The 17,241-nt window shown below is 42.8% G+C and overlaps 1 protein-coding gene across 1 annotated transcript in view; it reads left to right on the top strand.

Annotated features, from left to right (window-relative positions):
- Positions 1–6,172: 6,172 nt before the first annotated feature.
- Positions 6,173–17,241, top strand: part of MAP1B (microtubule associated protein 1B) — a 130,270-nt gene continuing 119,201 nt past the window's right edge. The window contains exon 1 of the mRNA XM_089689016.1: positions 6,173–6,393. Coding sequence (XP_089545142.1) covers positions 6,213–6,393 — 181 coding nt within the window. The 5' untranslated portion in view covers positions 6,173–6,212. The remainder of the gene's footprint in view (positions 6,394–17,241) is intronic.

Here is a 17,241-nt window from a genome sequence, read left to right on the forward strand (position 1 = left end):
ATAAACTCGTATTATTTGCTCCTGATCGGTCTGTTACATGTACCTTTGAAAGTGTTTTACATGTCTGATCTGTTAGAAGGGCAAAAAAATACCCTTCAACTGTGCCAGAAAGGAGAACAGTTCTGTCTTTGTGTTCAGCCTGCCTTTGTCATCTCAAGGAGTGCAATCAGCTTTTCCAGTTCTTACCTTGGGCTACAAAATAATTTCTCTGAGTGTTGTGGAGATGAGAAGAATGAAAGGGATTCTGTAGTTTTGTCCATCTTGGCAGAACTGCCATCATTCTTTGCAATTTTGGGAAACAACGCCAACACAACAGGAAATTAGGAGCTGTATTTCTGGCAAAACAATGGGTATGCTTCTTTACTTTTGGGGTCTTTAAATGCATAAAACATGGGGAATGTGCATGTATATTAGCAGAGATATACTGTGTATGTTTTCTTAATTTTGCCCTGACATATTATTATACAGAATTTATATAGCACCAACATTTTATGCAGAGCTTTACAATATAAAGGGGGACAGTACAATTACAACACAGTTCAAGAAGGAATAGGAGGGCCCTGCTCATGGAGCTTACAATCTAAATGGAGGGGCAGGTGGTACAAAAGGTTTTAGCTGCAGGGGATGATCTGATGGAAGTGACTCAAATACAGTTTTTAGCTGGAGGTGGGGTAGACTCCCCTGAATAAATTAGTTTTATGGGTAGGAGCTGACTGGACATACTGGGGCAGGGAGTTTCAGAAGATGGGAGAGGCTCTGAAGAAATCCTGGAGGCAAGCGCGGGAGGAGGTAAACAGGAAACTAGAGAGCAGGAGGTCTTGGAGGGAGCAGAGGACTTGGACGATATCTGCAGATGAGGTTGGTGATGTAGCTGGGGGCAATGTTGTGGGTGGCCTTGTTGTGGTTAGTATTTACAATTTTATACGATGGTTTAGGGGAAGCCAGTGAAGGGATTGGCAGAGAGGGGCAGCAGTCATGGATCAGTTAGTAAGGTGTATTAGTCTAGGAGCAACATTCATAATAGACTGAAGGAGATAGCCTGTGTAGGGATAGGCCAGTGACGAGGGAGTTTCAGTAGTCAAGGCAGGAAATAACCAAGGAGTGAATAAGTTGTTTTGTTATGTCATTAGTCAGGAAGGGGCAAATTCTGGAAATGTTTAGTTATAATTTTCCCCTATGTGGGTAATAAGAACCTTAAGTGCAATTATGTAGATGCTGTGCCGTTAAAAATGGCAATCTACCAAATCTGCCAGTTCCCATGGAAAATGTCTCTATATTTTTAGACTTTTTACAATGAAGAACCCATATCATATGCAGACGTTATACATCTTTTAGCTGCAAGGAGTGCCATTATGGGCTTTGTGGTGAAAAACTTTCTAGTGATTTTATTTCCTTGTATATAATTCTACAAGGAGATCATATGACCATTAATCACAAGGATGAATATGTTCAGTTTAGTGAGTTATTTTCCGTTTTCCTTAGACCTGAGCTCCTCCATGAATCTTTTCTGTTTAATTGTCCTCCTCTGCACTCTTTCCAGAACATTCTTTTTGGGAACTGATGGCCAAAATACAACTGCATACTGTGGATCAGGTCTTCGTGTAAGGGCATAATGCCAAATACTAAAGTCTGTATTTAGGTATAGGTGTAAATAGGAACCACCCCCACCCGTAAACGTCCTGTGACAGCATTCTTCTTCCCCGCAGTTTTTGAAATCGTTGCAGCTGTGCAAGGCTCCAGCTGCACAGCCGCATCATTCATTCACATAGATATGTGGACAAATGAACTACAAATCCCATCTGCCACCACAGCAGATAGACCTGTGGTTCTCAATGGAACACAAGTGCGATGATCATCACATTCATAGCCCACTTCCTCCAGCTCTCCAAATGAAAGTCTGTACATCTGTATAGAAATAGAGTCGGAGGAATAGCCCACAGGAGCCTGGCATTGCACCCATTATCTATGGATGATTTGCAGGCTCCTATAGAAGACAAAATGATTAATTCACATATTGTTTTTGCTGCATATTAATGTCTTTCTTTTTTTCTGTAAAAGATGGACTTATCCTTTAAGGAAACCCAGATCCTTCTCCATTAGCGTCCCCCCCTGTGAAGTGAACCTGTGTTCACTTCAAACAACCACCCAGATGCAGAGGAACTAAAGTAACAATATGGACTTATGGTATTATATTTGAAGTGGACATAGTGGGGTTGATTTACTAAAACTGGTGAATGCCAAATCTGCTGCAGTTCTGCATATAAACGGCACCAGATTTTGCACTCTCCAGTTTTAATAAATCTCCCCCAGTGTGATTTCACCTCATTTTCCACTTTGGTAAATCAGGCACAATATGTCAAAGCCAAGGCAGGGAGAAGGAATCTTTGGGGTAAGGAGAGTAGGAGCTTTCCTGCTATATTTCCCTGAGGTTTCAATAAAGAGGTGAGAAAATCTGCCTGCTAATTATGGATGGATATATTTACTGTTCACATAAGAGTCATGCATCTTCAAGCCAAGATTCACACATTTTTCTAATTGGGTTCAACTGGAAAATGTGTGAATCTGTGGGGTGAAAGTTGTGATATCATTTATAAATAAACCCTATAGTGTATCTAAAGTTGTTCGCTTAGGATGGAGAAATGAATGCCTGAAGTTCCTTTTTTTTGGTCAATTTTTTTGTCCTACTGTAAAGGACTTATGTGTCTTGGAGACATGACAGAAAGCAACAAAAAAATCCTTCTCAAACTTTTGTGATGCATGTCACTGGGACAGGTGTTCCCATTTTATGATTTCCACCCTATTCCTGTCCCAATTGACAACTGTAAAACTTTGGATTTTCCATCACTTTCTGTCTCGGGAACATCACTCAATATCCTCAGCTAGGACATAGACATCAATAAAAGCCTCAAATTCATCTATCCGTCCAGCACCGATACCTCATATGCCTTCACTAAGAAGGGGGCCATTGCCTGCAGTGATGCCAAGTATGCCAGAATACAGAAGATGGCAATCACTCCAAGTTGTGCTAATAAAAGGATTATTAAAGATCTTTGACAAACAGAGTGTCAACAACCAAAATTTCAGGGGCACAGGGTCCCCTTTCTCATTGTTTTCAAACAAAGAAAAGTAAGCAAAGTGTGATGTACAGTTAAATTACAAAACTCAGCACACACTGTTAAGCATCACAGACAAAAACAACCTCTTGCTATAGGGATAGATGGGTTTCTGGAGTGCATGGGCATTTGCAGTGTGGTTAGCCGCGGTTGTCAGAACACGTCATCTAAGATGCTGATGTCGCTTTCCATCCTGATCTCAGGTGGGCTGAGATTTATCTTTCAGCTGTATGTATATATTTGTGTATTGCACTTTTATTTTTGTCCATGTTTGTCTCCATAAAGAGGACCCTTGTGCCCCCAATACATTAACCACTTTCTTACCAGGCATGGTTACCCCCTTCCTGCCCAGGCCAATTTTAAGCTTTCAGCGCTGTTGTGCTTTGAATGACAATTGCGCGGTCATGCAACACTGTACCCATATGAAAGGTTTATCATTTTTTTTCACACACATAGAGCTTTCTTTTGATGGTATTTAATCGCAACTGGGTTTTTATTTTTTGCACTATGAACAAAAAAAAAGCAAAAAATTTGTGGTAAAAAGTTTTTCTATTATACAATTTAGCAAACAGGTACATTTTCTCCTTCACTGATGTGTGTTGATGAGGTTGCTTTGATAGGCAACATTGATGGGCACGGATAGGCAGCAATGATGGACACAGATGAGATGGCACTGATAGACAGCACTGCTGGGCACTGATAAGCTGCACTGGTGGTAACTGATGAGGAGGCACTGCTGATGATCCTGCACTGATGGAAACAGACAGGTGGCACTGACTGGCAGCACTGATGGATCGCACCGATTAGCTCTGATGGATGGCACTACTGGACACTGATGGGTGGCACTGCTGGGCCCTTTCTGGCTGCACTGATAATCAGGGCACTGATAATCAGTGCCCTGATTATCGGTGCAGGTGACCTCTGTGAAACTTGTCAGTTATCAGCAGTATTTTCCTCACTCTGTGACAGCGTGTGGAAAGTGATGCTAACTGGCAACTGTAGTTACTTTGTGATCAGCTATGTCATTGCACACAGCTTATCATGTGGTAAAAGGCCTCTGTGATTGGCTTTTACCTTGTCATGTGATCAGCTGTGTCCACAGGACGCAGCGATCACAGCCAGTGCCAGGTGCGCGCGTTCTGGGAGGACGTCATATGACACCCCCCCAGAACTGGACAACCGCGCTGTAGCATTCTGCCCATAAGAGTTGATGTATTCCTGCTCTTATATGTCCAATATTTAGTATTACTAGGAATATAAAGTCCATCCCCCATGGAGGTCATAATCTGTGATATGGATTTGAATGATCCCCAGTTCCCATCTCTTGTCCTGTGTGACGGATGGTTCTGATTCCCAGTCCGCTTCCTTGGTCCTGTGTGATGGATATGGATGATCTCCTGTCCCCATCCTTGGTCCTGGGTGATCTGTAGTCTGTATCTTCAGTCCCCATTCCTGGTTCTGTGAATAGATGGTTTTGATACCAAGTCCCCATCTCTGATCCTGTGTGATGGGTGGTCCTGATTCCCAGTCCCCATCCCTGGTGCTGTGATGGATGGTCCTGATCCCAAGTTCCTATTGCTGGTTCTGGTCCCCAGTCCCTATCTCCAGTCCCCATCCCTGGTTCTGATCCCTATCCCTGGCTCTGATCCCCAGTCCCCATCTCTGGTGCTATGTGATGAATGGTCCTGATCTCCAGTCCTTATTCCTTGTCCCCAGTTCCTATCCTTGGGTCTGCGTGATGGATTGCCCTGATCCCCAGTCCCCATCCCTGGTGCAGTGTGATGGATGGTCCTGATCCAAAGTCCTTATTCCTTGTTCTGGTCCACATCACTGGTTCTGATCCCTATCCCTGGTTCTGTATGATGAATGGTCCTGATCCCCAGTCAGCATCCCTGGTGCTGTGTGATGGATGGTCCTGATCCAAAGTCCTTATTCCTTGTTCTGGTCCACATCACTGGTTCTGATCCCTATCCCTGGTTCTGGTCCCAAGTCTCCATCCCTGGTCCTGTGTGATGAATGGTCCTGATCCCCAGTCCTCATCCCTGATGCTGTGTGATGGATGGTCCTGATCCAAAGTCCTTATTCCTTGTTCTGGTCCACATCACTGGTTCTGATCCCTATCCCTGGTTCTGGTCCCAAGTCTCCATCCCTGGTCCTATGTGATGAATGGTCCTGATCCCCAGTCCCCATCCCTGGTGCTGTGTGATGGTCCTGATCCCCAATTCCTGGTTCTGGTCCCCAGTCCCTATCCCTGGTCCCCAACCCTGGTTCTAATCCCTATCCCTGGCTCTGATCCTCAGTCCCCATCCCTGGTGCTGTGTGATGGATGGTATCTGATCCCCAGTCACTATCCCTGGTTCTGATACCAAGACCCCATCGCTGGTCCTGTGTGATGGATGGTCCTGATTCCAAGTCCCCATCCCTGGTGCTGTGTAATGGATGGTCCTGATCCCCAGTCCCTATTGCTGGTTCTGGTCCCCAGTCCCCATCCCTGGTTCTGATACCTATCCCTGGTTCTGATCCCAAGTCCCCATCCCTGGCCCTGTGTGATGGAAGGTCCTGATTCCCAGTCCCCATCCCTGGTGCTGTGTGATGGTCCTGATCCCCAGTCCCTATTCCTGGTTCTGATCCCCGGTCCCCATCCCTGGTCCTGTGTGATGGATGGTCCTGATTCCAAGTCCCCATCCCTGGTGCTGTGTAATGGATAGTCCTGATCCCTAGTCCCTATTGCTGGTTCTGGTCCCCATCCCTGGTTCTGATTCCTATCCCTGGTTCTGATCCCAAGTCCCCATCCCTGGCCCTGTGTGATGGATGGTCCTGATTCCCAGTCCCCATCCCTGGTGCTGTGTGATGGTCCTGATCCCCGGTCCCCATCCCTGGTTCTGGTCCCAGTCCCCATCCGTGGTCCTGTGTGCATTGTCTCCGCACCTCTTCCCCTTCCGGAGGCGATGATTTGCTGCAGATGACATCAGAGGTGGATGCTGGAAATCAGAGGCTCAGGCGATCCTCCTCCCCGGGTCCCAGCCCAGACCCTCCATATAAAAGGCGGCCCGCCTCCCCTCCCCGGCTCACTCCCTGTCTGCTCTGAGCTGCTGAAGGATGGCCACTGTGGTGGAGCCGGGGCCGGACACTGAGCCCATCCTCAACCCTTCTTCTACCACCTCCTCCTCTCCCAGCCTGTCCCACAGGTTCCTGGACAGCAAATTCTACCTGCTGGTGGTGATCGGGGAGATAGTGACAGAGGAGCACCTGAGGTGTGCCATCGCCAATATAGAGAGAGGTAAGGCACTGTGACAGCCCTGCTGACTGTCCTGGCACAGCTGACCTCCGAGCCTTGCATGCCATGGATGGTGTACAGGTGTGATCTGTGTACATCGCTCCATTCATCATCATCATCATGAACAAAGACAATGTGATGCAGCCACTCCCTGTTCTCTGGGCTGCGGATCTAACAGTTGGCTGCCCCTCCCTCTGCTGCCTGCTATAGATGGGGCTCAGCATGGAATGGATGACCCCCCAATAGTGCATACACCCCTAGACGGCTGTCACTCACCTCTGGATTGTCACATCCCGGCAGAAAAAGAAACTTTCTGCAGCAGCTGCTGGATCCATCCCTGTGGGAGCACATGCTGCACACCCCACCCAGGGCTGACAGCTGCTCATGTCACATCATTGCTGTCTATGGGGTGTGATGGGCACCAGCAGTCAGGACAGGCACCCTGGAATGGCTGGGCAGTCAGCACCCTGCTATGGACAGGCATGATTCAGCACACACGTGTCGGGTGATCGGGGCTGGTGCGGTGCCATGCACCCAGTGCAATCCATTGATCAGCCCTTTGCCCTTGCAGCACAGCCGCCTGCCTGGTGTAATGACACTTGCAGAGCGATGCCGGCTGGTGGGCGTGGTGCAGTCCGCAGTGCGGTCCCTACGGCAGCGTATGGCAGCACACAGCGGACAAAGACGGAGCTGCAGGCTGCACTGGAGAGAGCAGCTACTGTGTGCTCCCCGATGGAACTGGCTGGGGATGACGAGGAGCAATGAGATCTGCTGCCTCATTCACCATGGGCATCATCAGTATCATCCTCAGCCACATGACACTTGCTGTATTACTTTATATAACCTCTTCATCTATATAGATATAGAAAGAGAGTCATGTGGAAGTCTGGTTTATTTTTACTAATATAGTTGTTCTTTTATATATATATATATATATATATATATATATATATATATATATACTGTATATATAGAGAGAGCCTACTACTTTATATAATCTCTTCATCTATATATATATATATATAGAAAGAGAGTCATATGGAAGTCTGGTTTATTTTTACTAATATAGTTGTTCTTATATATATACTGTATATAGAGAGAGAGACTACTACTTTATATAACCTCTTCATCTATATCTATCTATATATATAGAAAGAGAGTCATATGGAAGTCTGGTTTATTATAGAGAGAGAGACTACTACTTTAACCTTTTTATAAAATATATATATATATATAAAATGTGTATATATATATATATATATATATATATAATATAGAGAGAGAGAGTAACGTGGAGCTATGGTTTATTTTTAGTAATATATTTATATATTTGTCCTTATATAGAGAGCCTATTACTATATCTATCTATCTATCTATCTATCTATCTATCTATCTATCTATCTATCTATCTATCTATATATATATAAAGAGAGTCACATGGTTCTGGTTCATTTTCGCAATATAGTTATGATTGATAATATATAGTTGCATAGTGTGTAATGTTGAAAAAAGAAACAAGTCCAGTCAGTTCAACATGTGAGATTTATTTTCTAACAAGTCCCATAGCCCTGCATATTCTGCTTCCTGATATATATATATATATATATATATATATATATATATATATATATACACATATACATTTTTATTTATTTATTTAATCTTTTTTTATTTTTGTTTTCAATATAGTAGATGGATAGAAAGAGACTTGTGCTGTTGGGTTTATCTCTCATAATATATTTGTCTATAGTAATATAGCAGCTTTGCTCCATCTATGCGTATTCTTACCAGTCCTTTAGCTGTTTGCAATCTAACTTTCCAACACTGGAAAAGGAAACCAATTATTATTATTTTTCTCTTAGTTTGCTGCAAACATTTCAATAATAAATGTATCTAAATATTCAGAAATCCAGGTGAAAAAAACAGCCAGACTCTATTTTGTGCATTGTCACTGAAGAACACACCCGCTTGTGTCATTGTTTTTTACAGACTGAGATGAGTCATACATCTCTATTTGAAGTAACTGGTCATTAAATGTAGTAAATGTTACAGTATATGTACATGTGTTAGCCTCTGTAATATTGGATTGGTCCAATTTTCTTATCTGTGACATTCCCAATCCTCTGTTAGTGAACTGATTTTATTCCTGATCAGACTGGGATTGATAATGCCATGATGATGCTACTAATGGTTCATATACTAATTTTGAACATTTTAAAATCATAGCTTGGTAGGCATTGTTGCTATCTTATCAGTAACACAACCAGTGTTCTTATTGGTAACATACCCAGTTTTCCTATTGGTAACATAGCCAATCTTCCCATTGGTAACATAGCCAATCTTCCCATTGGTAACATAGCCAATCTTCCCATTGGTAACATAGCCAATCTTCCTATTGGTAACATACCCAATTTTCCCATTGGTAACATAGCCAATCTTCCTATTGGTAACATACTCGATATTCCTATTGGTAACATAGCCAATCTTCCCATTGGTAACATAGCCAATCTTCCTATTGGTAGCATAGCCAATGTCCCTATTGGTAACATACCCGATTTTCCTATTGGTAACATAGCCATTCTTCCTATTGGTAACATAGCCAATCTTCCCATTGGTAACATACCCGATTTTCCTATTGGTAACATAGTCAATCTTCCTATTGGTAACATAGCCAATCTTCCTATTGGTAACATGCCCAAATTTATTTTGTTGAACTACTTGATGATGACATTTGGATAACATTGATAGTAACATGATGATACTAATAACTGTTGTCTTCTAATATTGTATGGATTGGATTTTATAATTGTATTTAATTGGATGAGATTTTATAATGGTATCAGTAAAATAATATAAAATATTGTTATTTTATGTCTGGACGCTTTATGTAACAGCTTTAGAATCCCAAGAAGTTTTTGGTGGTGGTATTTATGTATCAGTATAAGGAACAATGGTACTTCCACTCAGGTGTAAAGCACTCTCGTGTAGAAATTTTTATTCTGATTTTATATTTTAATATTGAAAGATTTATAGTCACAGACATGTAGTTATCATTCTAATCTTCGGCCTGGGTCAGCCTCTGTCAGTGAAGGAACTACAAATAGCAGCATATCATGCCAGGTGGCCTAGTAGTTGATTTTTGTATAAAACAATATATTGATGTGAAGAAAAATATTACCTGCATGCCATCTCTTCAGTATGTCGCAGAAACAAACCATGACCTCAGCTCAGCAGATGGCCAGGCCACACCTTTGTTGTGTCTTGTGGGAAAATGGACAATGACACTAATGGTGGTCATATGTGCCTGTAGGTCCAATTCACAAATGCAACACATCAAGATAAGGATCTTTTTTTCTAACAAATTAGTTATCTTCAGCCCAATAGGATGTTTATATCAATGAGTTTTGAAATTTACAGTCACTTGGCTGAAAATAAAGATCTTGTGTTCAAGCTTTGTGAATTGATCCCTATGTCTGCTTATATCTGCCATGATGTCCCTTATCTCCCAGCTGAATCAATTGTTAGAAGATTTATTAAATATTTTTATATATCAGAAGTAGTGCTGGCCTGCTTGTAGAGTGGACATATACAATATTTAAACTTGATAAGGAACATATTTGCTATGTATTGAATGTCTATTTATAAACATGGATGTTTCAACACACAGCATAGCATCCAACTGTTCTTCATTTAGGGCGGGGGTGTCAAACTGACAGCCCTCCAGCTGTTGCGGAATTGCAAGTCCCATCATGCCCATGCCTGTGGGAGTCATCCTAGTAACTATCAGTCTTGCAGTGCCTCATGGGATTTGTAGTTCTGCAACAGCTGGAGGGCCGACAGTTTGACACCTGTGATTTAGGGACTGTGCCTTTTTTTGTGAAACTGTGTGAAACAACACTAGGGGCCCATTTAATTCTAAGTTTGTGCATTGAGGCAGTGGTATATTTAGGTCTTGTGCTGCCCTAGGCAACACACAAATCAAGCCCCCACCCTCCCCCCAGGTGGAGAAAGCCTAGCCTGACACGACCAACAAATACCTCCTTCCCCCCTCGCGGAAGGAACCTGACACCAGCCAGCAAATACCTCAAACCCCCCACGCCCCCCCCCCTCGTGTAGAGAGCCTGACACCAACCACAATTGCCCCACACCCCAAAGGAGAGAGCCTGACATTGGCCAACAACTCCCCCACCCCCGCAAAGTAGAGAGCTTGACACCGGCAAACACTACCTCCACCACCCCCCAGCCCAGAGAGCGTTCCATTAACACCACCCCCAAACACCCGCCACCACCCCTCTTGTCCCCACCGGCAAGGGAGAGAAAGACACTCACAGGCACTCACCTTTAGAGCTCCCAACATCCCCGGGAACAAGAGTCGGGCTCTGCATACACTGTCAAGCAGCCCGCAGCCTCTCTCGGATCCCACCTGGTCCCCATGCTGCGTGTGTTCCTTCTTCTGGGGGATGGCGCTGTCCCTTGATAAATGCCACCCTAGGCAAACACCTTGTTTGCCTTGAGGTAAATATGCCCCTGCGTTGAGGTGTGTTATTATGTCCCTTTAGGCAGGTGAGTTGACATGTGTCAACATGCATTTTCTTTGACTCATGTTTTGAAGTTTTTTGAATTTAGACTTTGAAATGGATTGAGGTAAAGTGATTGTTAACATAATTTTATACTTACCTGCTCTGTGCAATGGTTTTGCACAGAGCATCACCAGTCCTCCTCTACTGCGGTTCCCCACCTGCTCTCCTGGCTCCTCCCCCCCTTGCCAAGTGCCCCCATAGCAAGCCGCGCTTGCTATGGGGGCACTCGTGCTTGCTTGATCGCGAGCCACACTGTGTGTGTCCTTAGACACACACAGCGCAGTTTAGCCCCTCCCTCTCTTTCCTCACAGGCTGTGATTGACAGCAGCAGGAGTCAATGGCTCCCGTTGCTGCCTCCATGACCAGTGAGGAGAGAGAGAGCCGAGAGAGATGCTGCTCTCAGGCACAACACTGGATGAAGATCAGGCTCAGCAAAGTATAAGGTGGGGCTGGGTGGAAAGCTGCATACAGAAGGTTTTTTTTTTTACCTTAGTAATACAGAGAATGTATTAAGGTAATAAAACTTCTACCTTTACAACCACTTTAACAGCCATTAACCAAGGTTTGTTAATAGATGTTCCAAAATATTGTTAAATGTATTTTGATGCACTGTCATTGATTTCTATTGGCCTCTGAATGCACTAAAACCCTGAAAAAAATGGGTATGTCATATTATTAAAGATGCAGTGTACTGCAGTGCTGATATGGGAACAGACACTATTTTTATTATGGGGAAGCTGGACGCATGCATTTTAACGGATTGCAATGCATTTGTGCAAAAGGGCTTTAAACCTTTTCGCCCAAACAATAAATGATTGCCTTTATTATATCCAAAAGTCAGTACAAATAAAGTACTTTCATTATAACTGCTGTAAATGTAGCTGACCTTCAAAGGGCAAGTACATTAAAGATTCAGAGCAAATTCCAGCATTGGACATGACATGCATTTTAAATATTTTTAAATAATTGAACAGAAGTCCCCTATTGCATTGCCTGGCCTATACAGGGCCGCCGCAGTGGGGGAGATTTACTAAAACTGGAGCGCTCAGAATCTGGTGCAGCTGTACATGGTAGCCAATCAGCATCTAACTTTAGCTTGTTCAATTAAGCTTTGACAATAAAACCTGGAAGCTGATTGGTATCTATGAGAGTTGCACCAGATTTTCCATTCTCCAGTTTTAGTAAATAACCCTCAGTGTTTATATTGGCTGTCAGCCCTATACATCCAGTATGGGCGGACACCACTGTAGGGATGGATGCAAGGGTGGGGTCCTGTCTGGTTCATAACAACTAATGGCTATCTGGGCACAGAGCCTGCTCACTGTCTTCACTGTACAAGAGCTGCAGCAGATGGAAGCAGAAGGCCAGTCCTGTACAGGCTGAGGAGTGCAGAGTGGGACCTCTGTAGGATGAAGGTAGGGCTTATGTTTAACCACTTGCCCTCCAGAGGATTTACCCCCCTTCCTGACCAGGCCATTTTTTGGTATACGGCTCTGCGTTACTTTAACTGACAATTACACAGTCATGCAATGCTGTACATAAATGAAATGTATGTCCTTTTTCGCCCACAAATAGAGCTTTCTTTCAGTGGTATTTGGTCACCTCTGTGGTTTTTATTTTTTGCGCTATAAACAAAAAAAGACCGACAATTTTGAAAAAAAAAACAAACTATATTTTTGACTTTTTGATATCAAAAATATCCAGTAAAAAAAATAAAAAAAAAATCAAATTTCTTCATAAATTTAGGCCAAAATGTATTCTGCAACATGTCTTTGCTAGAAAAATCCCAATACATGTAAATTAATTGGTTTATGTGAAAGTTATAGCGTCTACAGATGGCGGTATACATACTGGAATTTTTTATTTTTTTTATACTAGTAATGGCGACGATCAGTGACTTATAGTGGGACTGCGGCGGGCATTCTGACACTGGGTGGGAACTGACTAACTGCCACTGACATCCCAATGACACTAATACAGTGATTAATTCTAATAAAAAGCACTAACACTGTACTAATGACACTGAGCTTGAAGGGGTTAACATCTTTGGCGATCAAAGGGTTAACTGTGTGCTGTTTTACATGATGTGCTGTGTGTGTTTTTCTATGGAAACATGCTACTTTGTATTTCTCTGCTGTGCGGAGAAATACAAAGCAGTATGTCCTTGCTGGCAGGAGAGAGGCCTGTGTTGTTTACACACAGGTCTCTCCCCTGTCTGCTTTACACAGCGATCACCTGGTGCCGGTGGGGAATCTCTGGCAGGGACCCAGTGATGACATCCCTATATATATATGTGTGTGTGATTTTGCACAGCCCTGCCACCCTGTAGCAGTAGTTCTACTATTGGGTGGTGGGAAAGTGGTTAATTCTAACCCAGGGCCGGTTGGCTTATATTTTTCTGCTGAATTTTGCCTTAAAACTGTACTTTATACTGAAATATTTAACCTAATTTATTTGCATTTTTATAGTCATAGCACCATTACTTCATGAAATCTGATATACAATATAAAGGTTTTCGGTTTGAGCAGCAGCCATTGAATGGGAAGATAGCAAGAAGTGAATATAGTGTGACTCACACATCAGCAATCTGACAGATCTGTGCATTAGGTGCCCAATCCAAACATTCATATCCAGGAGAGGACACTAAGAGTAATCAATGACACCATACACATGCAGGTAATAACCAGACTTTCCTTCCTACCATATCTGTACTGCTCTACCACAGCCGCCAACATTTCTCTATATACATCACTGGCACATTTAGTATATATTGGCTCTAATATCTGCAGTGTGTTGGGGCCCCTTTGGGGTTATTCACCCTCGTTGAATCGCTATTTATTTTGTTTCCTTTCTAGCAAAATGCATGAACAATAAGGGCTCATGTACACTGCAGCTGCTAAACTGGCATTCAGGAACTGTTGAGTATTTTTTTTTAGCAGCCCCTGAGCTCTCCTTTATGTTTTCCTATGTGTCCATGTACACAGAGTCGTTTACAGGCAGTTGAGTTTACATTCGTTTTTTTGAACGCCTCAAAATTGCGTTCCGGAGTAGATTTTTCCGGCGTTTAAAATGCTTTTAACAGCTTGTAAACACGGTTAACTGCGTTTACAAGCGTTTGCGTTTAGACGCGTTTTTTGACAGGTCCATATCCAGATGCTGTCCAGAGCCCTTTTTCTTCATCAAAAATGCATGATAAGCGTTTTCCATGTATTCAAATGGACCTAGTATACCAGCCCAGTCAGTTGCAGGTTTCGCATGAAGCAAAAAATGGTAGAACGTGCTGCATTATGCTCATGATGGGATCCATAGTGAATACAACCAGAAAAAACAGGTCATCTCAACACATACTGCTCTCTCCTCTTCTGCTCTTTCTATTTCTCTCAAAATGTCTGAAATAGTTAATTATTTACTATTTTTCAGTGCATTCTGGGCATTTAGGAGGGTCTCCTGAGGTTATCTTTTAAAAACGCTTCTAAACGTAAACGAGCATAAATGCGGTATGAAAACGCGGCTAAACTGACGTTTTTTAACCTACGTTTTGTAGCAGCCAGTTTCCAGTGGTCAGAAGAGTTTTCCAAATGCCCTGTGTACATGAGCCCTTATGAGCACATTGTTTTTAGTAGAACTTGTTCATGGGAATGCATGCAGCTTAAAAAAAAAAGTCATATGCGGTGCATTTTGGGTGCAATGAGCTGCACCTTTCAAGTGAATGGATTAAAGTTATTAACGCATTGCACATCAACATATGTCAACACATGGTAATGCATAATCATGAGTGCAGTTTATTCTGGTGTAAAGGCAGCTTTAGGTAGAGAGAATGGCAGGGATCACAGAAAATGTGGCTTGCAATCAAGTGAAATGCATAGAATTAAAGTTACCCCAATGAAAAGGGTTATTGCCAGGATGAAAATGGGAGCTGTTTTAGTAAAGTATGCTATACCCCTATAATAAAGTGCCGAATTGTATTATTTGACTGGAGGATATTTAAAGAAGAACTTCACGTGACTAGTCAAAAATAAAAGACAGCAGGTATATGTATTGTAGCTGCTGACTTAAAAAAACACACACTTATTTGCCCGTGAGTCCCAGCGCTATCCTCCAAGCCTCCGAAGTCCTTGCAGCTTTCTTTTTTCCTGTATGGCCATTGGGAAGGTAGATTTGGGATCTGGCTGTTACTAGCTAACTACTGAAAGCTGGCCCCCTGCTGAAGTGCTGCTGTGTATGCGCAAGACTGGCGGACTGCGGGGAGATTGTCCCAAAGCCTCCTGGGATGTGTGCTATGATATCCCAGTGGCTGCAGGAGCTGAGGGCTACATCATCCTCACCTAGGCGAGGAAAGAAAAATTAGAGAATTTGCTGCCAAATAAAGCCATAAAATTGTATATCGGAAGGGGGGGATTAGAATGATGCTGAGATTCATTTTTGTGTAAATGTCCACTTTAATGTCCCTGACAGCTGATTGTGCTATAAACATCATTTAATGGCATTACTGTTATGTCATGTTTGAGGAGGGTGGAGCGTAGTCAGGGTGGCGCTAAAATGCTTCATCGGGCAGCTCATACGCAAGGATTGCATCCATTGCATTCAGTATATAATAACACCTGTACCCTTCTCCATCGGCAGTTGCTCTTACACAAAACATCCAGGGTTCTCAAGATCCACAGATTGTTGCTATGAGCAAACACTTTATCTCTATGTGGGATAACACACTTTGAAATTTTGCTGTAGCTATGAACACTTGCTCTACGCTGGATTCCAAGACCAAAGAAATTGCAGCATATACAAGATACTCCATGCAGCAGTCCCTGCGCTGCATACACCAATCAGCCATCATTTTGTGACCTCTGACAGGTTCAGTGAATATAATTGACTATCTTGTTAAAATGGCATCTGAAGGTCAGCGGGATATCTTAGGCAGCAAGCAAAAATGTTGTCCCTGAAGTTGATGTGTTGAAAGCAGAAAAAATTGGCATTGCAGGTTGTTAAATATGGGGCTACATAGCGGCAGACTGGTCAGGATGCCCTTGCTGACCCTTGTCCAAAGCTAAAAGTGCCTCCAATGGACACGTGAGCATCAGAACTGGACCATGGAGTAATGGAAGAAGGTGGCCTGCTCTGATGAATTATGTTTTGTTTTACTTTTCTTTCATGTGGATGGCTGGGCATGTGAGTGTTGCTTACTTGGGGAAGAGATGGCAACAGAATGCACTATGGGAAGAATACCAATAAATAAATAATTTGCGCTAGTAAATGTGTATAAATATATAAATGTATATAAAGAAATCATCAAATCATAAGTCCAGAAAAAAATATATATATGCCAATACCACAAAAAAATATAAAAAAACTTTTAAGTGCAAAAAACTTTTGTGCAAATAAAGTGTCTAAATATGAAAAATTTCACCAAAAAACCTTGATAATATAATGGCAGATCATCCATAAATATATCTTCAGAAACGGAAACTCTGCAACACACCGATCCTCATCAATCGAAATAACAGGATGAAAAACTTTGTAGTTAATCGAAAATCCACTTCTCCAATAGATAAAGGACCACCTTCAAACGTATTCATGGGGGGAAATGCCAAGCACTCGAGAGAAACAGAAAGACTTCATGGTGCAATATTATAAAAAACAATTCCTTTATTAGGTACTCATTGCACTTACTCAAGAGGTGTCCCAGCCGACACCAGCATCAACAGCATAACAGCAATCACATAAACGAGCCTGGCTACTCAGCACATGCGCAGTAGCTGGCAGCCAAAAACGTAATGACGTCACATCAATCAAGCTCCGCCCTACGCGTTTCGTCATCGACGTCCTCATGGAGCGGATAGATGTGAGACGTCTCAACCTCCTTAAATATTCACTCACAGGAAACGAACAGCTGACATCAATGGGGAATCAAGCAAAGCAAGCCGCCCCACAGATGACAGGAGTCCACAAAGGATATACAATGTATCCAATATATTTGCCATCACAAGCAAAAAAACTTTAAAACAAGAGACAGAGGCAGTGTAATGCTTTGGGCAGTGTTCTGCTTAGAGAACCTTGGTTCTGCCATTCATGTGGATGTTACATTGTTACTGACCAAGTACACCCCTCTATGGATACTGTATGACAGTGGCCTCTTTCAGCAGGTTAATGCTCCTGCCACACTGCAAAAATGGTTCACGAATGGTTTGAGGAACACAACAATGAGTTTGAGGTGTTGATTTGGTCTCCAAATTCTCCAGATCTCAATCCAATAGAACATCTGTGATATGTGCTG

This window comes from Staurois parvus, unplaced genomic scaffold (assembly GCF_062004578.1).
Source record: "Staurois parvus isolate SC_StPar_1 unplaced genomic scaffold, SC_StPar_1.0 ptg000466l, whole genome shotgun sequence".
Lineage (NCBI taxonomy): Eukaryota > Metazoa > Chordata > Amphibia > Anura > Ranidae > Staurois > Staurois parvus.